The sequence below is a fragment of the Candoia aspera genome, chromosome 10 (genome assembly GCF_035149785.1).
Source record: "Candoia aspera isolate rCanAsp1 chromosome 10, rCanAsp1.hap2, whole genome shotgun sequence".
NCBI lineage: Eukaryota > Metazoa > Chordata > Lepidosauria > Squamata > Boidae > Candoia > Candoia aspera.
The window spans coordinates 11,774,040-11,799,525 of NC_086162.1; the positions used below are offsets into that span (position 1 = coordinate 11,774,040).

A 25,486-nucleotide genomic window follows, 5' to 3' on the forward strand; every position below is an offset into this window, starting at 1 on the left:
CATGTATGCTACTTCATATTGAGGGTGTAAACTGAAATGTGTTTCAAAGCATGTATATAGCCCATCTTAAAAATGCTTTGGGAGAAAAGCCTGTCTAAGTTTTTGTTCGGTAGATCTGTCAGTTTAGAACTGCAGGTTAACCTATCCACTCACAGGAATAGAATATTTGTAGAGTCTAAGCCAGTGTTTCTCAACCTTGGTGACTATGAGATGTGTGGACTTCAACTCCCAGAATTCCCCAGCCAGCATGCATCTCAAAGTCACCAAGGTTGAGAAACACTGGTCTAAGCAGCATAAGAGCCAGTTTGGTGTGGTGGTGAGGACATCAGGCTAGAAGCCAGGAGACAGTGAGTTCTAGTCCTGGCTTGGGCACAAAGCCAGCTGGGTGACCTTGGGCCAGTCCCCCTCTCTCAGCCCTAGGAAGGAGGCAATGGCAAACCACTTCTGAAACCTTCCCAAGAAAACTGCAGGGACTCATCCAGGCAGTTGCCAGGAGTCAACACCAATTCGAAGGCACGCATGCACACAAGCAGCATCAGTTGAAATTGCATAATATACCTGTTCCAAAAGCAGGAGAGAGTAATGTGTAAAATTTGGCTCGTTTCTGCATCCAACAAGATAGTCCTGCTACTTTATACAGCAATGAAAACTATAAAGATGTATCTCATTTTATGGCTTACAGTATTGCTCTTTCATGAGTGGAGTGAGAAGCAGCAGGGAATCAGGGATCGCTGATCTAAGGAAAAGAGAGCGCTGAAGTGGCAATTCCCTGAAAAACATTGTTCCCAATCTAGAAAATTATTTGTATTAGATGTTTGCTATTGTGACCAGGGTTCAGAAAGTTTCTACTTCCAAGCACCACACTGGAAAATGCCAGCTTTAGGGAAAGGTGATGTAAATTATGGTTACATTAGCCATGGGTTAACACATGCCAATGTAACCCATGTGATAAAAATCACCACTTAATGGTTGCATGTCAGGTCCTTATTAAAGACAGAAGAACAGGGCTGGCAGGTACTGGTGGAAGGTGGAAACCCTGGACAGGGATTCATTACAGGTAGTCCTTGCTTAATGACCACAATGGGGCCTGGAATTTTGGTTGCTAAGTGGAGTGGTCATTAAGGGAATTGACCTGATTTTATGGCCTTTTTTGTGGCGGTTGTTAAAAAAATCACCATGGGTGTTAAGGGAACCATGTGGTTGTTAAGCAAATCATGCAGTTCCTCATTTATTTTGCTTGCCAGAAGCCAGCTGGGAAGGTAGAAAATGGCGATCATGTGACCACAGGATGCTGCAACAGTCATAAATGGAACCAGTTGCCAAGCACCCAAATCGTGATCATGTGACCGGGGGATGCTGCAATGGTCATGTGAGGACGGGTCGCAAGCCAGTTTTTCAGCACCGTCATAAGTCTGAAACAACACTAAATGAATGGTTGTTAAGTGAGGACTGCCTGTATAGCTAAATGCTGTCCTGCTTGAAAATTAATATATGCCAGGATGAAGTCAACATTCCCTGAAATGAGTTAGGTTTTCCATGAAGTGTATTATCTGAGCATATAGTACTTTCTTCTCTGAAACATACAGTGCAGTAGCTTAACAGTAGATGGGTTCCCCAACATAATTAAGTTGGGTATTAGATTTACCTATTTTCAGGGCTGACATTATACATTGAATCATTTAACTGGCTGGGTTCATACAACACACTAAAAATGAGTTAAAACTAAGCTATCCAAATTTAACATGCAGTGTAAATACAGCTGCTAGATATTAGCTGGCCACGTTAAGTATGTTCCAGTACTCAAATATATACGCAGAAATAAGTCCTGTAGAATTTGACATTTTGTAATCCCAGTTAAGAGGACATAGAATTGCAGCCTGAGAAAGGGTGAAATTACCAATAACCAGCACTTTGGGCAAGCAGATGGCTTTTAAACAGCTTTTATTTATAGAGTAAAAGGTTGGATAAAGAAAAGTGGGCACAGGTTTCAAATGTACGTTGAAGGAGAATTCATGTTGGTTCTGCTCTAGCTGCCTGTAATATTCCTGTGTCAAAGATAGGAAAACTTGATTTTCTTTACATTTCATCAGCAGTGCCTTCTGTTGCCCAGAAAGGTATCTCTTTGAAAGAAACGCGAAGGTACTTGAGGAACTTTGATGCTTATTTTTAAAAAAATATTAAACCCCCCCACTCACAAAATTGCTTCATGAGAGCACAAGGGAGGGCTCGATTAGCATGGAGAGAGAGCAGGTTGTTGTATAACATTGAGGCCCATCATTTCTGATGGATAATTACTCTCCTGGAATGAATGCACGTTTTGTGGCCGAGGGATCCATTGGAAAGAAACGTCATTTGTACCTAAATAAATATTTTGTTCACTGTATATTAATTGTCTTTGATGTTGGCTGCCAGAGGTGGGATGAAAAAGGTGAGATGCCAAGGAAAGCTAATCTTACACACGTTGATACTTTGCACAGATGAACTCGGGTTGTGAGTGAAGATTCTTTCTCGTACAGACAGTCTGAACACCCACGGAGCCAGAAGTACCTCCTTGAATTCAAGAGGGCTTCTGCATGGGGATACAGGAGTTTGCATCTCATACCTTTGATCCACAAATAGGAAATCCTGGAGTAGCTTCATTCCAAACCAGCGTCCTTCTTAACTAGATTAATGGGAATTGGGGGGAGGTGAAGCACCTAGCACCACCACTAGAGACTACAAACTGCTGGAGTTCGTAGGCAAGGCATTGTTGGGTGCTTGAAAAAACCCTGAAGCATTGCGGAGTAAATGGAAGGGGTAGTAGAGAATATATGACAGTATCTTACCCAGATGGAATGGCATACATGAATGGTAGGCGGGGATGAAAAATAAAAATGCAATTTACAGAACAAGAGGAGGCAGAATTCTCTACCCAGTCTTATATAAGGTCCAACACCAGACTCAATGCCATCTATCCTTTTAAAGGTAAATGCAGCTGTGTGTGAGGTGAGGCTGAGAACTGAAGAGGGCTGTGGAACCACAGAAAGGGATCAATTTCAGCTGCATTTTTTTTTCCTGATCTGACTTGCCCTACAAAGCTGTTCTATGTCCCATGGGGGGAAATTTACAGGTAAATTAGTATACCCAAACTTAGTTTCTGCCAGATGCATTGGATGATGGAAGTTGATGCAATTTCTGTCATCCTTTGGCAATATGATGCAATGGGAATTGAAATCAGGGATATGGGGTGGGGGGTTTAAAGTCAAAATAGTGGCTGTGACTGTGTGGAACTCCACCCTGTTTTGCATGCCTTGCACCATCATGGCCCCTTCTTGACCATCTGGAGATGTCCTTGTTCCCAAATTCATCCTATTTCTCTGTACAAAACGTTGAACAATATATTGCACAGCTGAGTTCACACTGCATGTTAGGTTACAAAAAAGCTAACCAAAGTTAAAATTAACCAATTGCAAGAATGTAATTTGCCCTAAAATCCTCATTTTTTTCCAAAACATTTAGGAAGTTGATAATTGTAAAGTTATCTATAATGATACTAGAGTTTTTTCCTCTCTCTGGCTCTGTTCACTCTATCTTTAACCTGGTTACTGAATTAACCCATTTTCTGAGTCTACATGATACATGGAACATAAACTAGACAAAGTTTATACAAGTTGCTAAGCTGAAAAAAAAATCTAATGAAGTTGAAGTTGAAGATGTCATGCAAACACAGCCTAAAAGTTGTAATTGACCTGACCAAGTGCGATATGTGAACCCACTTGTGAACATGATGCACAGGTTTAACTGCCAGTATTCTAGCAGATTATCAAAGGAAGGTTAAGGTCACGTGCCTTGGGTATAAAAAGGTCCTAGGATCAAGTCCCAGCATTTCCAGATAGATTTGGAAGATATATCTATCTGGTGTTGAACAGTCTGGGAAATCATGGTAGTAAACCCAGAAACTCAGACCAATGCTCTGGATCAATAAAAGACAGGATTCTAGGATTTTTATGATGCTGAAAGTCAGGAACCCTGCTCTATACCAGCTTAGACTGTCTACAGCAGTGTTTCTCAACTTTAGCAACTTGAAGATGTGTGGACCAACTCCCAGATTTCCCCAGCCAGCATGCTGGCTGGGGAATTCTGGGAGTTGAAGTCCACACATCTTCAAGCTGCCAAGGTTGAGAAACACTGGTCTACAGTAATTGACAGCAATGTGTCAAATCCTATCTAGCAAAATAGGGGAAGGAGTCAAAGGAGGAATTATCATGGGGTTTGCACTCTTATCAGGTGGCAGCATGGAGAGGGCAGAGCACCACCTCTACGACAGTGGCATTGGCTGGGGATGATGGGAGTATAACACATACTACACTTCAGCTTACAGAAGACTCTGAGTTGGTCTTCATAAAACTAGTTCCCTTCTGTGAAATGCAACATTCATATGTTTGGAGCACAGGAATTTCTGATGCCTTCCAATCAGATGCGAATCAATCTACTTCAAGAGGCTTTGGTGGTGATGGTGGTGGTGATGAGTTTCAAAGTTGCCAGGAAAGAATGTAGCATGCAAATGAGGTGGGCGGGTCTGCACAGGAGATAGGTTTATGACATGTGCTACTCCAGTCTGATGTGTGGTTTAGAGAGTAACTGGAGGAAATCCATGGATGCATTAAATAAAGGTAATTCTCCATGGACTTGATCAATTGAAGTGTGGTAGATGACAGAAAGGAAGAGATTAGATCACAAAGCCGGTACTGATGCTTCCAAAGATACTTGTGCTTCTGTTCACCTTCCTGTTGCAAGCCAGTGCTGGGAAGGGAGCACCATCCCATAATGGCACCATAATTGTAGGCATGAGGCTGGAGAATAGTAGCAAGCCACAGACAAAAATTTTGGAAAAGGGCATAATCCAAGTGGTGGAAGGAAGCATGATCTATCTTCGGGTCTATGGTAAGGGTATTCACAAATACATCTGGCAGAGGATTCGATTTGTGGAGATTTCTTCCTTGGGCACCATTATCAGGAACTCTTCAGACTGTCCCCAAAGAACAAGTGACTTATTGATACACCCATACAGTCATGATGTACGAGATACTTCTGCAATACTCTTTGTGACTGTTCAGACCCTGCGGAAGAGGATCCATTTCAAGGACTACATGATGTGCCTTGAGGATGATCGTGGGCAACCGCGCCAGCGGCTCAGTGATAGTGATCTGCTCCTCCGAGTGATAGAGAGTACGGATACAAACCTACCCTTCTGGTTTGAAATTATCTTAATGGTTTTTCTCCTGGCACTCTCCGGCATGCTTAGTGGCCTCAATCTGGGCCTAATGGCCCTTGATCCTATGGGACTGCGCATTGTGCAGAATTGTGGCACACCTAAGGAGAGGAAATATGCCACCAAGATTGAACCCATCCGGAGGAAGGGGAATTATTTGCTCTGCTCTTTGCTGCTTGGTAATGTTTTAGTCAATACTTCTCTTACCATATTGTTTGACCAAATAATTGGGGCAAGCCTTGGGACTATTGTGGTCTCTACTTTTGGTATTGTCCTCTTTGGGGAGATTATCCCACAGGCTATCTGCTCCCGTCATGGCTTGGCAATAGGTGCCAACACCATCTTCATCACCAGGTTGATCATGTTAGTGACATTCCCAGTCTCTTACCCTATCAGTCAGATCTTGGACTACCTGCTTGGGAAAGAAATGGGCACTATATACAACCGAGAGAAACTGATGGAGATGCTCAGGTTGACTCAGCCTTATAACGACTTGATGAAAGAAGAGCTGAATATCATCGAAGGAGCCCTGGAGCTGAGGACTAAGACAGTGGAAGATGTCATGACCCCATTAAAGGACTGCTTCTTTATCAACTGTGATGCCATCCTGGACTTTGATACGATGACAGAGATCCTGGAGAGTGGCTACACACGCATCCCCATCTATGAGAGGGAAAAGACTAACATCGTTGACATGTTATATGTCAAAGATCTTGCCTTTGTTGACCCAGATGACTGCACCCCACTCAAGACAATCACAAAGTTTTATAACCACCCAATCCATTATGTTTCCCACAGTACCAGACTGGATGCTGTGCTTGAAGAGTTCAAAAAAGGTAATGGCAGAGTGGGTTTAATGCTGGCTTTTGGGAGTTTATAAAATATAGCAATTTTGGATCTTTAGAAGAGGGAAAAGCGGCTGGCCATAAGTAAAGAAATGGTTGTGATCAGTCACACAACACGCTCAATCTAGGTAGTGAATTAATGTTCCTGGAGGTTTGCACAGTGCACCTAGTCCTGCTCCTGCGAACACACTTCTCCCTTTCCTAAAAGTTTTGTAAATATCTAATAGTTTTGCTTTATGTTTGAATAAGGAGAAAAAATGTTTTATATATAGTAATAAAGGCCAATAAGAAAAGAAATTAAGAGTAACAATTATTTTGTAAAATGTATCTCAGCAATAGAATTTCTTTATACAAGTTACTATTTTAATGCTATAATTCAGCCTTTCTCAACCTTTTGACCCTGGAGGAACCCTTGAAATACTTTTCAGGCCTTGAGGAACCCCTGCACATTCAGGCTCAAATCTAGGCCAGAAGTTACAACATTATTATATTCGTTTCCTTTGTGGGCCTTATATATGCATTAACAGTGTTCTTAAACTGAAAATAAAGATTGAAACTGACCTCTTTAATGTGAAGTTGCCCAAATTTGAAATAATTTTTTAAATAAATTGTGATCTCCCAGGGAACCCCTTGTGACCTCTCGCGGAACCCTAGGGTGCCACGGAACCCTGGTTGAGAAACCCTGCTATAATTATTGAACAGGACTAGACAGGCATGGCTAAAATCTGGGTCCAGAGCGCCATCTATTTTTAAAATAGAAGCAAGGGCTTTGTATAAACCCGTGTTTCTCAACCGTGGCAACTTCAGGCTATTGTGGACTTCAGCTCCCAGCATGGCTGGTGGGGAATTCTGGGAGTTGAAGTTCACACAGCTTGAAGTTGCCAAGGCTGAGAAACACTGGTATAAACTGTTGTAAGACAGTGTGTAAGGAAATCAGTGTCCCTGCTCAGAGTAAGGTAAGGTAAAGGTTTCCCTTGATGTAAAGTCCAGTCGTGTCCGACTCTAGGGGGCGGTGCTCATCTCCGTTTCAAAGCCTTGGAGCCGGCGTTGTCCATAGGACACTTCCGGGTCATGTGGCCAGCATGACTCACGGAACGCCGTTACCTTCCCGCCGAAGCGGTACCAATTAATCTACTCACATTTGCATGTTTTCGAACTGCTTGGTGTGCAGAAGCTGGGACGAGCAACGGGAGCTCACCCCGCCGCGCGGTTTCGAACCGCCGACCTTCCGATCGACAGCTCAGCGGTTTAACCCGCAGCGCCACCGCGTCCCTTCCGCTCAGAGTAAAGGTGACATGAAACAGGTTGTTTCCCAGACATCATCATCCTTACAAGATTTTACAAAAATGAAATCTAGTTTTAAAGGACTGTTTTGATGTGGCTCTGGTCACAGAAAAATAACTAGTCTGTCCCACAGGTAAGTCTCACCTGGCCATTGTCCACAAGATGTATGAAGTTGACTGTGACCAAATCTTTGAAGTGGTGGGCATAGTAACCTTGGAAGACGTCATTGAAGAAATCATCAAGTCTGAAATTGTGGATGAATCTGATGTTTACAGTTAGTTTCATTCTTTAATACTCATAGAAAATTGTGGTATCTGTGTGAGAGAGAGAGAGACAACAACAGGGAGAATCTCACACTGCATGAACAGTTACACATTTGGTGGGGTCTTGAAGTTGAGTGTGTTTATTAGTGCATAAGCATTAGGTGAATCAATATCATAAATGCATTAGTCTTTAAGGTCCCAAAAGACCCCTCTTGTTTCTGCTGCTAATGATGAGCATGGCTTCTCTTCTGCAAATGGTCAGGAGAGAGACCTCCCTATACAATTATTCATTTGCATCTCACTTTCAAGGGGTGAGGAGTTTCAGGACTGTTGAGGCTGACCCCAGATTCAGCTTCCTTAAATGAAGTTGCTGCAGGAACATAGTTTCTTTATATAATATAGACCAGTGTTTCTCAACCTTGGCGACTTTAAGATGTGTGGACTTCAACTCCCAGAATTCCCCAGTCACCAAGGTTGAGAAACACCGATATAGACCATATCAGTGCCAGTTCAGAAAACATGGTGAAGGTATGTTTCCCAATGGATTCTGAATGAAAATTGCAATAAGAAAAACAATAAGAAACAATAAGAAAAAACGGTCTAGCAATGTTATTTTGCCTGTTTAGTGAGCAGTTAAGCCTTTTGGAAGTTGCCGTACGAGTTATACATGGTCTCCTAGTTTTCTTGAAAACAGTTTTGGGAACACTGATCTTACAAGGAAAAATGGTTTAGGGCTTGATCAGGGATATAGAACTTCCATTGGCTTGAGGACCATGCTTGGGGTGGTGTGTCACTGAGCATCAGTCTGGTATGATATAATGGTAAACGTGTTGGACAAGGAGTGGGAGACCCGAGTTCTAGCCTGCACTCAGCCACAGAAGTTCCCTGGATGACTTTGGGCCAGTCCCTTCCTCTCAGCCTAAGAGCTCCTGTGGTGTCGTAGTGAAGGAGTTGGAGTTAAAGGCTGGTCCTTAGGCTGGTCTGGTCTATGACCATAATAAAGATTTGATTTGCTGTGATGTGATTGGAAGCTTGTGAGGTTGGGTGGAGAGAGTGGCTGGTCCAAAACCTCCCCAGGAGGTCTATGGTTGAGCGGGGATTTGAATCTGGTCCTCTTCAGTTCAAGTCCAGCTCCAACCACATCCACACTGGCAGCGCTCACTGAAATGGAGGGAGGGGAGATCACGGCTGCCCCAGCAAGGATTCCTCAGTGACCTTTTCTCTGTCTTTCACCTTTGCAGCTGACAATCACTCTAAAAGAAGAGGCACTGGGATAAGGAAGTGGGATTTCTCTGCTTTCAGGGATTATGAAACCGAAGCAAAGATCTCCAAGCAGCTACTCTTGGCTGCCCATCGCTTCCTCTCCACAGGTAGGGGTTCCCATGGGTCCACTGCCAACAGCAACTCATGTCAGGGCTGGCTCTGCCATGCAGAAGTGATCTGTTTCAGGCAGCAGCCCACCTGAAGGAGAGGCAATGCTTGGCACTGTATCTGAGTTGCCAGGAAGACTTTTATTGCAGCAGCTTTGGGGGAGAATTTATGCTCTTCGGTCTGGGGAAAAGATGTCCTTGGGGACACTCTCATGCCTGTGCCCTTTCCCCATCATGCAGAGGTCTTGCAATTTTGCCCCACCATCATCTCTGAAAAATACTTACTGCGTCTGCTGAAGCACCATGATGTCATTTGTGAACTGAAAATTGATGACAGTTTCAAGGACTCCCCCCACCATTACTTGTATCAACGGAATAAGACAGCGGATTACTTCATCCTCATTTTGCAGGTACTTTGCAGTCTCTTCTTTCAGCCCTGTGAATGGTTCTTCTCCACAAATAAATCTGAGTGGCACAAGAGTCCCACCTGCATGGCTCGAGTAAGGTGGTGTGACATTCCAGGTGGGCCACATTTATGCCCAGTTCAATTCTTCTCCATCAAGACAGAATTTTCCAACTGTAACCTTCTATCTGTTCCAGGGGAAGGTGGAGGTAGAAGCATGCAAAGAAAACATGAAGTTTGAGAATGGGCCCTTCTCCTACTATGGGGTCATGGCTCTAGGGCCATCCATCCCAACAGGTAATTTGCCACTCCTTTCTCTCCACTCATGTGCCTCCTTTGCCTAGTGCTATGTTGAGATGGGCTCTGCCATTTCACAGATGTTTTCCTTCTGTTTTCTACCTGATCCTGAAGGGGCTTCAGAATTTTCTTCCCAATTTCTCTGAGTGGCTTTTTAGCTTTCAGTCTTGTTGGAAATGGCAGAAGGTGGTTGTTTTTGTGTTCAGGCATCTCTTGGAAGCCTCCCCACACGCCCTGCTGTGTGCATGGAACGCTTCCAAGTGCTGGTCAAAGCTGGCAGCATGACCCCTTCAAGGGGATGGTGTTCTTTTGGGAAGAAGCTTTGCAGGAGGGATTTGCTAAAGCCTTTATCATATGACAGACAGACAGAAAGACAGAGAGAGATTAGGTAGAGCTTCTGTTTGTCCCCCAGCTACTACAGGTGCTGGAAAAGCTCCATGATTCCATAGAAAAGGAAATACAGTAAACTACTTGTTTATACTCCCATTCCTTGTCCTTTGTTTGACTTTGTACAGAAAATTCAAGTGGTTCCTGTGAGGGGGAGCTACAAGGTCATCCAGACCCTTTTCTCCTTGAAAGCCCTGCTAGGATGGCTGAAGCTCTGGTGCTGGGAAGTTGGTGAGGCAGGAGTTTCTGCAAATGGAGAAAGAGACTGCCCGTAAATTGCACTCATGGGTTTACTATGGTTTCCAACATACAGCAGCTGAGCCAGAAAGAAATAGACTCAGCTCTTGGGGATACAGGACCTTGCTTTCAAACTGGCAGAGATTTCTCCTGTAGAAATGCTCCCTCTCTCTTCCCTCCAGCACACTCTCTTTTTCTATTCTTTCTCTTCCCCCTGTTCTACTTTACTAAGCAGCCATGGTAGCATACGTGCGTTCTCTCTTTCTGGGCTCAAGGCAAAACAAATCTAATGTTTTGGGGCAGGGGGAAGGGAAGGGGTGGTAGGAACCTCAGCTGAATTTGTATTTTGTTTTGAAAATCTCTATAGCATGGAATTTGAAGCTCCACCAAAGTTATAAAGCCCAATTACACCCCCTGGCAATACTATTGCAAGCCTTTATACCTTGTTGACCAAGATTCTTTGCTGACTGTTAGATCAAATGCTGTCTAGTGCCCTCTTGTGGTTTGAATTTGCAGCACAGTTTACAAACTAATTCCTCTCTCCCTTGCCTTGCTCAGGGAATAAATTATTTATTTATTTATTTTCTATTCTGCCTTTATTATTTTTATAAATAACTCAAGGCAGCAAACATAACTCTTTCCTGCTCCTATTTTCCCCACAACAACCCTGTGAGGTGAGTTGGTCTGAGAGAGAGGGACTGGCCAAAGGTCACCTGGCTGGCTTTCATGCCTCAGGCGGCACTAGAACTCAGGGTCTCCTGGTTTCTAGCCAATTGCCTTATCCACTAGACCAAACTGGCTCTCTAAATGCTAAGTCTAAATGCTACTGTACTCTGCTCTAATACTCTAAATGCTAAGCAAAGGCTGTGTTCTCACAACATTATTTTGCTAGCTATTGAATTAACCCATGCTCTGAGTTTGCACTGTTAATATGTTTTCTACTACAGATTAAGGTTACTATGGTAACTAATCATTTTGGCCGGTGAAGAGGTTGAATTTAATTGTCCCCTTTTCACGTGTTAATGGTTGCATTGCCTAAGGGAGGAACTTGTTTTAGTTTCAGTTTCCCTTCTGTGTAGGCTTGCAGAGGGTATGCAGCTGAGAGAAATCTCTCCTCTCAGCAAACAGCCTTTAAATATGTTTGTTTTCTGTAAATAAAATTATTTTTATAGAAATGCCTGGTGTGTGACTTTTCTGATCTCTCCTGGGCCAAATGCTTTCTAAGCACTCTGCCAACATGCACAATGCACTGAATCATAATCAAAAGAGGCTGGATTCACCCAGCTTGCTAAACCACCCCAAAACTAGCCAGATGAACCTTAACCAAGTTAGTATCTCAGTCAGTTTGATTCAATTGGGATGGCTGCCCATCTTGCAAAAACAATGAAGATGAAAAAACTCAATATGTTGTGCAAATGCAGCTGCTGGGTTTGTAACTGAGTTGTAACAACCAAAGTGAAAACCAGAGTGCCGTGTGTGTTACTTTGTCTTCCTTCATGAACAGCCACCTTGAAAGATAGCTGGGGGGAAAAGGAGGGACTTGTGGAAGCTAGAAAATCTGGCTGCCCTTGTATTTGCTCAGAGAGAGGCTGTGGTTCAGGAGTGATCATTCATGGCCATTTTCATCATTTAGGAAAAGCTATTCCTGAAACCCTGGGAGCCCACCCAGTCAATGGCTGCTTTCACCACTCGGCTCAGTTCCAGAATGGTTGGACTAGTTCTGTTTTAGCATGTTGTGTGACTCTAGTCATAATCATTTATAAACCTGGTGAAGGGGACCATGGCACTGTAGTTTCTTCAGCAAAGGAAGCTTAAATAAACCATGCTTTAGCACAGTGAGTGAACTGGTAAATGCCCCAGCTGAAAAAGCCAAGCCTGGATAGATGGATAAGGTAACACAGATATGAACAAGTTGGAGAGAGGATCAAGCGAAAGGATACTATTCTTGTCTCCTTGTCTACAAATGTCTAGGTCTTGAGGATAGTTCCATGGCTTGTTTGAGCAGTATCAACCGGATAAGCTATGAAAAGATGATTCCTGTCTTCAGCAGCAACATCAGCACCAACCAGGTTCTCCCCAGCACCAGCCTGCAATATATGGCTGACTTCACTGTCCGAGCCCTCACTGACCTCCTGTTCATCAAGGTGAGCCAGTCAGGGATTTCTCTGAGACTCAAAAATCTATTCTAAGCTGTAGATAATCTAGTTATTGTAGTTATTGTAGATCAGGGTCAGAGAACCCATGATCTTGCAGATGTTGCTCAATTACAACTCTCAGAAACATCTGGAGAACCACTAGTTCCTCACTTCTGCTTCCATATAGTTGCCTTCAACAGAATACTAAGGAACATAACTAACATTCCACTGATTTAGTAGTTTCCTCCCTTCCTCTGGGACAAACAGAATACTATGGTGGCAGGTTTATATGAAGACTGAGTCTCCAGTCCTAACACATTCCTAGAAGGCACCTTTTCCCAACCTGATGCCATCCATTTGTATACAATTTTCATAACTCTAGAGATGGTGACTAGATTTGGTTACTACATAAGCAAAATAATTGGTTTGTTAGGATTGGCTTAGCAAATTGTGGTTTTAAAGTATGGCTAATGGTTTAGAGCAGCATGTGACTTAATCATCAAGCCATGGTTTGGACAATGTGTGAACTTTGCTGAAGTGTTGCAATGGTAGAAGGAAGCCTTCATATGGTTTTAGCTTCGTATGGGAGGAGTTATACCTATTATTTTTTAAACCTAAAGCTCTACAAATTTAAAAAGCCTGAAATGATAGCTGATACCTACGTTGATAGATAGGTAGATAGGTGATAGATCACCTTGTGCTAGAAAAGATGTATGGTGCCATTAAGGATAGATTCTTGGAAATAGAATGGATAGGTAAACTCCTAAACAAAGCAAGGGATGGTGGAGGTACAGTACAATCCAACACATCTGGAGAACAACATACCATAGCTAAACAAATTATGGCTTAGTATGCTATGCCAATTCTGTTTGGCTTTTGCTTGGTCCATTTGCCTGCACCCTTCTCAACTGGAGAAAAGGCTTGGGTCACCACCCTGTGATCCTCTGTTGTTTCTGGCCTGACTGAGTTTAATATGTGGCTGGAAGGAACTTCTGGAGCACCATCCCCCAAATTACCCCATGCCCTTGATTGGCCAGTGGTAAGTTTCTGAACAATTGCTTTCTCTTCCTAACCCAGATCACACGGATGCAATACCAGAACTGTGTGATGGCCTCCTTAATAGACTACAATAACTCAGGTGAAGTTACTGCTAAGACGCCTAACTTCTTGAACCCGCCCCAGAACAACTGTAAATCCATTTTGAAGACGGCCAAAGAGCCATCTGGGTCGGAATGAGGGTGGTTGCACATCATTCAAACAGATCATAAGGACCTGATTCTAAAATGCCTCCTGCTTGAACCACCAGCATCTGCCTTCAAGTTGCCATCTGAGGTCCTTTGATTACAAGATACTCACTGATAATCCCCAAGATGACAAAGTCCATGTCTGGAAGCTAGGAAGCTCTAGTCTGCCTATCTTTTTCTCCACCACTTGCACCCCATCTCTTTCTTTCTTCCTTTCTTGGTTGGCTTAGGGACTGCAACTAATAGGAGCTGTTTTTTCTAAGGTGCCTATCAATGGGGGGAGGAGAAAGATGTTCACTGAGACTGTGGCTGGAAAGGGAAGTGTTAGAACCGCCTCCCTACATGCTCTGTTTGCAGTGAAATTTGCTTGCTCCCACTTCTTACTAAGTTAACAAAACAAAGCATTCTTATTAATAAAACACACATGAGCATGCTTTCTAATTATACATTTAGTGTTTGAGCCTCAGGAATTTTTGCATGAACTCTGTTGAAGTTGTAGTCATTCATTCATTGCAGAAGATTCTAGAATAGAGTCATAGGCTAAATTCTGCCTAAAAGGAGTGTCATAATTTAGAAGATTTCAGAATACTGCAGTAGAAAACATGCTTATTTCTATGAGACAGAGAATGCTTAGTGGATTATACCTGGATAAGTGGATGAAATCTCCTGTTTCAAAAAGCTACCGATTTAACAAGTGGATCATAATTATTTTCATCAGATTTTCTGTGTGTACTTTTTCTTTTTCTTGTCATAGATACCTCAGTATTTATCTGGGTTTGCCACAGGCCACTTTGATAGAAATGTGTGATTTTCTTTTCTTTTTAAATGAGGAATTTCCTTATGTATGTAATTATGCTACTTGCTCAATGTAAAATGGGGCTTCTGCTTTTGAGTTGGATAATAAAATGCACATTTATTTCACTCCTTTTTGTCCTTTGGATGTGTTCTGTGAGGATTTGATGTTCAGAAAAGGACATCTGAGGGGGTCAGCAGGGTGTGGTAAAAAAAGTCAAGTTGGTGTCATGCATAAAAACGGGCAGAGCTTCAATTGTTTCATTGTTGGTGCCATCTTCACTTTTTTTTACCATACCTTGTGGATACTCCTGAGGACATCTATGTTCAATCAATATTAAGGTTCATGCTCATGTCACGATGTCCCACTCAATTATCTATCTTCTTCAGCCAGTCCATAACATTAGTCTAAAGTAGAGGGCAAGGCACAGAAAGGTTGCAACTCTCACAAACTAGGAAAAACAGATAAATTAACCCCAGAGGTAGACAACCTTTAAACTCAGGTACCACTGCAAACTTGTTTTTACCCAACTATCTTGAATAGATTGCTGAATTTTAGTTTTATTCCAGGAAAGCAATAGTAGACAGCCTAAAATAACCTTTTAAAAAGGCAAGCCACAAAGTCCGTTCTTCAAACGCAGGGAAACAGAAAATCCAGGCCAAACCATGCCCTCTCCTTTGACCATCACTGTCCTTGTTCCCTTTGACAGAAAGGTTCCCCCTCCTTCATCTACAAGGACATTTTAAAAAGCACCCACTGGAGTCTGGCCATTGGTGGGGGCTCAGCAGTGTTCATTCCAGATCTCCGGTTGTTAAAGGCTTGTGCGGGGAAGTTTCCTGGGTCCTCCTTGCAAAGGGCAGACCTCTGTTTAACAGAATATCTGCAAGCAATCCTCCATTTGAAGTGCTGCCTAGACTAAATTCAGTTGCAAGGGAAAGAATTCCAAAGCACAGACCTAGAATTTGCCCATCATTCCGGCAGCGGAGTGAACAAATATATGGGTCACCCATCAGCAGTCTTCTCCATCATGTTAATGCACTGGTGGCGTTCACACTATATATTGTGCAATATATTTTAAGATGTCTGGACTTCAACTCCCAGAATTCCCCAGCCAGACGTCTTAATGTTGTTAAGGTTGAGAAACACTGTATTAAACCATAAAGTATTTAAATACTTCAGAATGGCAAGCATTTAATTCACACACCCCCTCCAATTATTAAGGTTAAAGCCTAATTTAATTTAGCATATCCCAGATTGCAATCTATTGGCACAGATTGGATGTTCTAATGGGCTCAGTGAAAAGTCCGTTCTGGGAACTGTGCTTTTAGTTATGTTTTATGTTGTTTCTGTGATCCACTGTTTTAATGCTGTGGATGATGGATTTGTTTGTTGGAGCTGATCCAGGATTGTTGACTGAGGCAGCATATAAATACTGTAAATTAAAATTAAATAAACATTTTATGAAATAAGATTTGTAACTAAGCAAGGTAAGCATGGTATCTGCTTTCTATTAAACATACAGTCATTATTTCTGAGGGACGCGGTGGCGCTGTGGGTTAAACCGCTGAGCTGTCGATCGGAAGGTCGGCGGTTCGAAACCGCGCGGCGGGGTGAGCTCCCGTTGTTAATCCCAGCTCCTGCACACCAAGCAGTTCGAAAACATGCCAGTGTGAGTAGATCAATAGGTACCGCTTCGGCGGGAAGGTAACGGCGTTCCGTGAGTCATGCTGGCCACATGACCCGGAAGTGTCTATGACAACGCCGGCTCCAAGGCTTAGAAACGGAGATGAGCAGCGCCCCCTAGAGTCGGAGTCGACTGGACTTTACGTCAAGGGAAACCTTTACCTTTACCTTTAATTATTTCTAAGTTTACATTTTTGTGGTTCGGCTGTGTTTTATTCCATTTAATTTTTAATTTTTATCTTTTATCTTTTATTTTATTTCCATGTTTTATGTTACATAATGCTAGTCAGTGAACAAAATAAAAATGACTTGGTTACATAGCCTATTCCAGTGTTTCTTAAAGTGTGGTCCTAGGAAATTAAAACCAAAATTATTTGCCAGTTTATGTTGAGAAATAATGCAATGTTAAAATCCCATCAAACAATCATGAGAAACAGTAGTGGCAGTGAATGTGTCAGTTTTAATTTTTAATATGGTAAATATTGATAATTATAACCGATACAAACAAAAGCTCTTTCAGGGTCCTCCATAATTTTTAAAAGTGGGATTCCTGAGAGAAAAAACTTTAAGAAACACTGCCCTATTCCATTGCCTGGGGAAAATGCCTTGATAAATCGGGGAAACAAGATAAAAGGGAATATACTTTACGTTGCCTCAATCAATACATCAGGATTTACTAACAGCAAGCAATTTGGGCAACTCACCATGACACAGGAAGCTTCAGAAAGAGACGCTATTTGCTTTCCCCGCAAAGCATTATATATTCCATGAAGCTAAACATGTTTATGCAAAAGTGAATTCCACTGAGGTCTATGGGCATTCTTTGGATTTTAAAGAAGGATAGGATGAATATTGACACCTTGGAACTTTGGTGTTGGAGAAGACTCCTGAGAACACAGTGGACAGCCAAGAAAACAAACCGATGGATCATTGAACAAATCAACCCAGAGTTCTCACTCGAGGCACAAAGGACCAGGCTCAAATGACCCTACTTTGAACATTATGTGAAGATCCAGCTCTTTGGAGAAGGCTCTAATGCTGGGCAAGGTGGAAGGAAAGAGAAGAAGAGGACGACCAACAGTGGGTGGATGGGCTCAGTTACAGTAGTAATGAGTGCACCAGTGGGAAATTTAAAAGGACAGGTTAGGGACAGATGGTCATGGAGAAAATCTGCCTAGGAGTTGAAAACGACTTGATGACACAATCAATCAACCAACCAACCAGTCAATCAATTGACTTTAATCTGCATTGTTAAAAAATGTTTTCTTTGGCATGGTGAGTGACTAAAGTTTAAACATTTGGTCTGAAGGTATCATCAGAGATCATATTTGTTTCAGTCTCATGGTGTGAGAGTTTTGCTTCCATCCAGGGGCACCATTGTTGGGCTGTACACAGGGCAGCAGTTGGCCCATAAGATTTTTCTTATAATGGGATCTATTGTAGCACTGAGCAGCAATGGGGACAATGTGCCCCAGTGCGGCTCCTGCTGATGACCCATTGTAAGTGTGCTGTAAGAGCCATGTGGTCATACTTGGCATTCCCTGAGCAATAAGTGCATTCCAAAGAGCGGGTCAATGCACACTGTCATAGGCAGATGCAAAATCAATGAGCGTTATGATGAGTTGTTTGCCTCATTGGATTCATCCTTCTATGACTTGTTGTGACATGAATATCTGGTCACAGCAATCCCAGTTTGGATGGAAACCAGCCTGTTCTTTGCTGGTCACTTATTCTCTTTGGTTTTGTATTCTGAATTGGATTATCCACATGAATATTTTACCAACCCTAGAAAGTAGACTGATCCCATGGTAGTTTTTGCACTCATGGCTGTCTCTCTTTTTTTTGAAAGATGGGGACTATGGGGACTTGCTACCTGCTCTGAAGTCCAGATCAACTGAATTAGCAAGTGCAGTTGTCACAGCAATGGGACACCTAATGACATCACCTAATGACACAACCCTTCTGCTGTGACCTCATTGCGTCCAACCTATTTCAAGTCAACCTGCTGTGCTCACATTATTACCTACTATTCAAATGGACTGATCTCTGTCTACACGCCAACAGAAGTGAGCTTGGGTGAAGCACGCACACTACCCAGCCACATTAAAAAGTTTTTTTGCGTTGATCCTGAGAAAAATGTGCTTGCCATCAGGGAAGAGGAAAGAGGTTAGCAGAGCTTGCTTAAGCTAGATATGGCTTAGAGCACGCTTTGAAGGGTTGCCAGCTTTCTCCAGGGCACAGTGGGTAGTTCCAGTTCCTAAGACAAGATTCTGTTTTCTCAGCTTGAAGAGGCATGTTTTTTAAAGCCTGAACAAGGAGGCTGGTTCACTGTATTTTGACTGAAGATAGAGGTCTACGTTCAGCTCAGGATCTGTTCTTTAGATCCAGACTTAGGGAAACTCATGGGCAAAATATCAATTTCAGCTCCCACTCCTCTCCATTTTCCTCACATGAGACTGATATCAGTGTATGTTCTGATATAGGCTTATTGGCTTGTGTCCCTTGAAGTCTATGGCCTTGGAGTATGGAGGGAAATTCTGGAGGGGTGGTGAAGGTATGGGACTAGGAGGAGGGAGATGCAGGTTCAAGTCCTCTCTTGGCCTTACTAACTCACTGGATGCCTTTCAGATAGTCACTCTCTCCCATCCCAAATCTAGCTCACAGGGTTGTTATAGGATTAAAATGGAAGGAGATCTCTGTGTGGGTCAGCCCTTTTGAGGTAGGCAAGATCAAGAAACAGGCATGGCAGAGATTCCAGGCATGTTCTCTATTGTACTATGGTAGACCCACAGAATCTTGAAAGCCTTTCCAAGTTTCTCTCTGTTCCATCTTAGATTAAACAAAATCAAGGTGGGATGGTTTGGAGTTTGGGATCTTTTCTGCAAGCTCACACCTTAATGGCTCACTCAATCCTTCCCTATCTCCAAAATCAGCACCACCATCAAAGCCACCATATGCTCTAGGACAGCCTTTCTCAACCTTTTGACCCTGGAGGAACCCTTGAAATATTTTTCAGGCCTCGGGGAACCTCTGCACATTCAGGCTCAGATCTAGGCCTCAAGTTACAAAATTATTCTATTTGTTTCATGGGTAGGCCTGTCTATAAGCACTAACAGTGTTCTTAAACTAAAAATAAAGAATGAAACTGGCCTCTTGTGTGAAGTTGCCCGGATTTGAAATAATTTTTTTAATAAATCGTGATCTCCCAGGGAACCCCTAGTGGCCTCTCATGGAACCCTAGGGTGCCATGGAACCCTGGTTGAGAAACCCTGATCTAGGAGGAAAAGAAAGGTAAAAATCCAGTGAATGAATGGATGCATGGATTATATTTTAAGTGCTTAGTTCTGTTGCTTCAAATGAATATTATTATTCTACCCACTTTATCAAAAGCTAAATCATACTGTCTCAGCTGTTGCCCTGTCTCACCCAATGGCTCTGAACTCAGCAGCTGGCTGAAGCTGATTCTGGCTTGGTACTATGACATATACCAGAGTTGGGCAACGTCTGAGTAGCTACACCTAACATTTGGGAGGGAAAGGCCAAGGTGTAATGCAAAATGAGCAGGGCCTTGCCATGTTCATAGGCATGGCTGGCACTTACAGGATTTTTTTTTTCCAGGTATGTGATGGATTTTTTTTAATTCTCTTTTTTAAAAACATTCAATTTTGTAAAGGGTGTACCCTGCAATTTTCAAGAAAGAGCTCTGACAATTTTGGGCTTCCGGATGGGTGGCTTTATTTAATATATCAGAACAAAGAGAAAAATAATCAGGAAAATTAAAAAGTGATATGGGTCATGATGGCAATTGGGACCGGAATTGCTGTTGCAAAGCAACACATGACCATGTCACTTAGCAACAGCAGTTCTGGCAATCCCAGTTGCCACCATTAAGTGAATGACTGTTGGTTGTTAGGCGAGGACCTCACATGACTGTGACTTCTGACTTCCTGCCAGCTTACCCACTGCCTTTGTTTGTGGGAAGCCAGCAAGGAATGTCGGAAATTGTGATCATGTGACCATAAGTGAGCCAGTCGCCAAGTGCCCAGATCGCGATCAGGTGACCATGGGGGTGCTGGGATGGCCAGAACTTGGAGGACCAGTTGCAAGTACCACTTGTTCAGTGCCACTGTAAGTTTGAACAGTTGCTGAACAAGTGGTTGTAACCTGAGGACCATCTGTATATATGTGAGGGCTTTTCATACATGAATACTTGTGTATGCATCATTTGACACAACAGTTTCAATAAAGAATGACCCTTGTTGTTTATTCGTTTAGTCGCTTCCGACTCTTCGTGACTTCATGGACCAGCCCACGCCAGAGCTTCCTGTCGGTCGTCAACACCCCCAGCTCCCCCAGGGACGAGTCCGTCACCTCTAGAATATCATCCATCCATCTTGCCCTTGGTCGGCCCCTCTTCCTTTTGCCTTCCACTCTCCCTAGCATCAGCATCTTCTCCAGGGTGTCCTGTCTTCTCATTATGTGGCCAAAGTATTTCAGTTTTGCCTTTAATATCATTCCCTCAAGTGAGCAGTCTGGCTTTATTTCCTGGAGGATGGACTGGTTGGATCTTCTTGCAGTCCAAGGCACTCTCAGAATTTTCCTCCAACACCACAGTTCAAAAGCATTGATCTTCCTTCGCTCAGCCTTCCTTATGGTCCAGCTCTCGCAGCCATATGTTACTACGGGGAACACCATTGCTTTAACTATGCGGGCCTTTGTTGTCAGTGTGATGTCTCTGCTCTTAACTATTTTATCGAGATTTGTCATTGCTCTTTTTCCAAGGATTAAGCGTCTTCTGATTTCCTGACTGCAGTCAGCATCTGCAGTAATCTTTGCACCTAGGAATACAAAATCTTTCACTGCTTCTACATTTTCTCCCTCTATTTGCCAGTTATCAATCAAGCTGGTTGCCATAATCTTGGTTTTTTTGAGGTTTAGCTGCAAACCAGCTTTTGCACTTTCTTCTTTCACCTTCATCATAAGGCTCCTCAGTTCCTCTTCACTTTCAGCCATCAAAGTGGTATCATCTGCATATCTGAGATTGTTAATGTTTCTTCCAGCGATTTTAACTCCAGCCTTGGATTCCTCAAGGCCAGCTTGTCGCATGATGTGTTCTGCATACAAGTTGAATAGGTAGGGTGAGAGTATACAGCCCTGCCGTACTCCTTTCCCAATCTTAAACCAGTCTGTTGTTCCGTGGTCTGTTCTTACTGTTGCTACTTGGTCGTTATACAGATTCTTCAGGAGGCATACAAGATGACTTGGTATCCCCATACCACTAAGAACTTGCCACAATTTGTTATGGTCCACACAGTCAAAGGCTTTAGAATAGTCAATAAAACAGAAATAGATGTTTTTCTGAAACTCCCTGGCTTTTTCCATTATCCAGCGGATATTGGCAATTTGGTCTCTAGTTCCTCTGCCTTTTCTAAACCCAGCTTGTACGTCTGGCAATTCTCGCTCCATGAACTGCTGAAGTCTACCTTGCAGGATCTTGAGCATTACCTTACTGGCATGTGAAATGAGTGCCACTGTTCGATAGTTTGAACATTCTTTAGTGTTTCCTTTTTTTGGTATGGGGATATAAGTTGATTTTTTCCAGTCTGATGGCCATTCTTGTGTTTTCCAAATTTGCTGGCATATAGCATGCATTACCTTGACAGCATCATCTTGCAAGATTTTGAACAGTTCAGCTGGGATGCCGTCGTCTCCTGTTGCCTTGTTATTAGCAATGCTTCTTAAGGCCCATTCAACCTCACTCTTCAGGATGTCTGGCTCTAGCTCACCGACCACACTGTCAAAGCTATCCCCGATATTGTTATCCTTCCTATACAGGTCTTCTGTATATTCTTGCCACCTTTTCTTGATCTCTTCTTCTTCTGTTAGGTCCTTGCCATCTTTGTTTTTGATCATACCCATTTTTGCCTGGAAAAGAATGACCCTATTTCATTGCAATACTCTGTACATAACCCGCTTCTGTAAGCAACTCATTCATAAATTGCAGGTACCACCAGGCCTTCAATCCACTGAGCAATTTTTGGCAGCTGTTATTGAAAGGGGCTGTTGGGCTGCCAAAACACGGTTTGGGGATACAGATTGCCTCTTCAGGCAATGTGCAGCCCTTGCTGTGCTTTGGGAGTCTCATTTGCCTGACCCCTAAAATAAGCAGTGATATCATTTTCCTTGGGTAGCAAATTACCGGCTATTGAATTTCAGCCGCAAGCCAGCTTAAGAGCAGTATCTGTAATGTTTAGGGTTAGACTTAGCTAAATGAAGTTCACAATGAGAAAAACTTGCTTAAGGAATAATTATTCCCTAATCTGGTATCCTGTAAATAGATTGCACTATAATTAATTTGGACATGGTGACTGAGATCTGAAATCCAAACCATCCGGAGGATTTCAAGTTGTCCTGAACTCTAGACAACACAAGAAACTTTTGCTTGGTTTCAGTGCATCCCGCCTTGCCTGTGAATTCATCCACAAGAGGGTGCCCTTGTCTTCCTTGACACTCGGCTCACGATTCAGGGATTCCTTTTGGTAGCGCTGATATAAAAAGTGAATTCTACCCTCCTTCACAACAACCCACTGACATTTTTATTTATTCATTATTTTTCAGATATAACCAGCCTATCAGCTCTCAATTGCTTATTTACACTAAACCCAGGCAGGTTTATCACAGATTATTTTTTAATTATCCCTTTAACACAGCGGTTCCCAACCTTTTTGGCACCAGGGACCGGTTTCATGGAAGACAATTTTTCCATGGACCAGGGTGGGTGGGATGGTTTCAGGATGATTCAAGTACTTCCTCTTTTTCCCAACCTTTTATTCTTTTTTCTTTGTGCCGTTTGGAGATAGTAGCCAATGGGCTTGCTTTCTCTGACAGAAGGCAGAGCTCAGGTGGTAATGCGAGAGATGGGGAGAGGCTGTAAACACTTAGGCTCTAAATTTGCTCGCTCGCCTACTGCTCACCTCCTGCTGTGCAGCCCGGTTCCTAACAGGCCACGGACCGATACCGGTCCGTGGCCCGGTGGTTGAGGACCCCTGTTTTAACATATCCTAGATCAAATCTCTCTCCTTTTTGGTCTCAAGCATGTGAAGCACAATCAGGCTTCAGGCTTCCACCAAGCAAGAGGCTTCTGAGCATAGGCTGACTACTGTGGATTGTAGATGGTTGAACAGGAATGGTAAAAAAGCCCTTGTTTATGACCATTTCTGGTCAATTTCTGGTCAATTATATGCAGGTGATTTGTCATTGTTTTTTTCTGGCATTTTTTTTCCTTTTCTTTTTAAAAATGTCCTTATGACTAAAAGGGGGGAAAAATGGAAAATGAAATACAAATAGGTATTTACAAATCGTAAAAATTAGGCAAACATTTATAAAATCTGAAGAAAAAATTTCTCTATTATTCAACTAGAACATTAAATGAAGACAATATATAAAGATAACCATACATCAGTTGGGCACTCCAAAAACCATTATTAGGTCTAAGATTAACAAAGATAACCAAAATAATAAAAATCATCAGTAAGAATTGACAAGTATTTCTAGCTTATACAAAACAATCTCTCCTTACCTTTTTGAACGATCAGTCCAAACTTGATATTTCAAGACCTTGTATTAAAAGAAACCCTGGGAAGTTTTTTCTTCTACCTAGTTCAACCATGTTATATAACACACAGAGAGAGAGAGACTGCCATAGAACTTAAGTAAGATGTTATTCCATGTAACTCATTCTAATCTACCCTAATTAGCAAGAAGTCTCTGTGACTTCACACAGCAGCCCTGAATCTGGGGTCTTCTGAATGCAATACATATTATTTATTTCTCATATACTTATTCTAGTGACATGCCCTTCTTTTCCTCTTCAATGAGGTTTAAGTTTGTGCATTGAGGCCTTCGTGTTCCCTGTGTTGGCATCCTCCCAAGGAAACTATTTATGTTTCCATCACCAGGTTACACCAAGTTCCACCTTCAGTGTAGAATTTGGATGCAAGACTTGGTAGCTGATACAGGTTGGCTGCAGTCCCCCATTGTGTTAATCAGTAATGGGTTTGGTTTTCGTTCAGCATAATATATGTGCTTGGCCACCATGACCAACAAATCATTGTTTATGCTTTGATTTGTGACCACACTATCACTGTAGCTTATTTTGGAAGCCACAGTGCAAACAACCCATAGTTTAGCTCAATGTGTGAATCCCACTAATAGGGTAGAGCCAGAGTTAGTCACACTGAGAGCAAACTGGTTGGAATGCTATCATGGCTAACTTCATTTCCATCCATTTTAAAGTGTCCTCTCTCAATAAAACTCCACCAGGATCCAGTTCTACATTCGAGAACACAGAAAGCTCTTTTAAACCAGATGAAACTCCAGAAGTGTTAGCGTCAGCAACATCATTGAGCTATGATACTGTTATAGGAAGTTCATAAACTTACATACTAGATTTTTTTCTCTTGCAAATCATTACGATTGTGAGATGTCCCAAAATAATCTTTGAGCCACAGCTTAATTTCTTCTCTTCCTGAAGTTCTGTCGTGTCTGGAAGATGTATCTTCTACATTGCAAACACTTGCTCCTAATGAAATTATACTAGGGATTGGGGGCAATTATTCACCTGACCGCTGAAAATAAATTTAAAAATGGGCAGGCATGCTTGGAACCTGGTTATATCAAACCTTATGTAATTTGAGGTAACCTATTTTTGGTGCAAATAAATCTACACACATTTACTCAGAAGTCAAGACCCACTGGGTAGGTAAGGCTTATTCATAGCTAAGTATGCACAGGATTGTAGCTATACCATCCTGAGCAGCTAACTGCAAAAGATTAGTGTACATGAATAATAGATAGATTTATTGCTATTTATTAAATGTATGTAACTAGAGAGGTAGATAGATAGATGTGTATATACACATAGCTGCTCAGAGTGTCCAGAAATGAAGTGGCATATAAATTGTTGCAGTTAATAAATTGTGTGTATGTGTGTGTATATATTAGGTATACAGGTATATGAGACTGGAAACATCTCCATCACATCCAACAAATAAAGGCCTGGTTTGCACATAACATGAAGCCATAATGTGATTGGTCAGTTTGGTTTAGCAGGCTGTGTGAGCTCACTGAATATGTTTTAGGGCTATGTACAAGCCAGCCATAATGCCTTGTTCAGTAAGCCATGGTAGAAAAACCTTGGTTTAGCTTTCATTTGAAATAAGTCAAAGTGGGCTTCAGTAAATCAGAAGCTGAGAAGGTGGCACCACCCACAGACACTAAGGTGCTTGACAGCCT

The 25,486-nt window shown here is 42.4% G+C and overlaps 1 protein-coding gene across 1 annotated transcript; it reads left to right on the forward strand.

The window, feature by feature from the left end:
- Positions 1 to 4,811: 4,811 nt before the first annotated feature.
- LOC134503162 (metal transporter CNNM4-like) lies at positions 4,812 to 14,409 on the forward strand. Its single transcript, XM_063311817.1, has 8 exons — positions 4,812 to 6,087; positions 7,514 to 7,654; positions 8,885 to 9,013; positions 9,254 to 9,423; positions 9,614 to 9,713; positions 10,344 to 10,371; positions 12,343 to 12,481; positions 13,550 to 14,409. The coding sequence occupies exons 1-8, from the start codon at positions 4,827 to 4,829 to the stop codon at positions 13,706 to 13,708; spliced, it is 2,127 nt and encodes a 708-aa protein (XP_063167887.1). The 5' UTR covers positions 4,812 to 4,826; the 3' UTR covers positions 13,709 to 14,409.
- The last annotated feature ends 11,077 nt before the right edge of the window (positions 14,410 to 25,486 follow it).

What these genes read in the sequence shown, in the direction of transcription:
- LOC134503162 (XM_063311817.1), top strand. Translation starts at nt 4,827, where the DNA reads ATGAGGCTGGAGAATAGTAGCAAGCCACAGACAAAAATTTTGGAAAAG. An exon ending in AATGGAGAAAGAGACTGCCC is followed by an intron (nt 10,372 to 12,342) that starts GTAAATTGCACT and finishes TTGTTTGAGCAG; the next exon opens with TATCAACCGGATAAGCTATG. An exon ending in CTGACCTCCTGTTCATCAAG is followed by an intron (nt 12,482 to 13,549) that starts GTGAGCCAGTCA and finishes TTCCTAACCCAG; the next exon opens with ATCACACGGATGCAATACCA.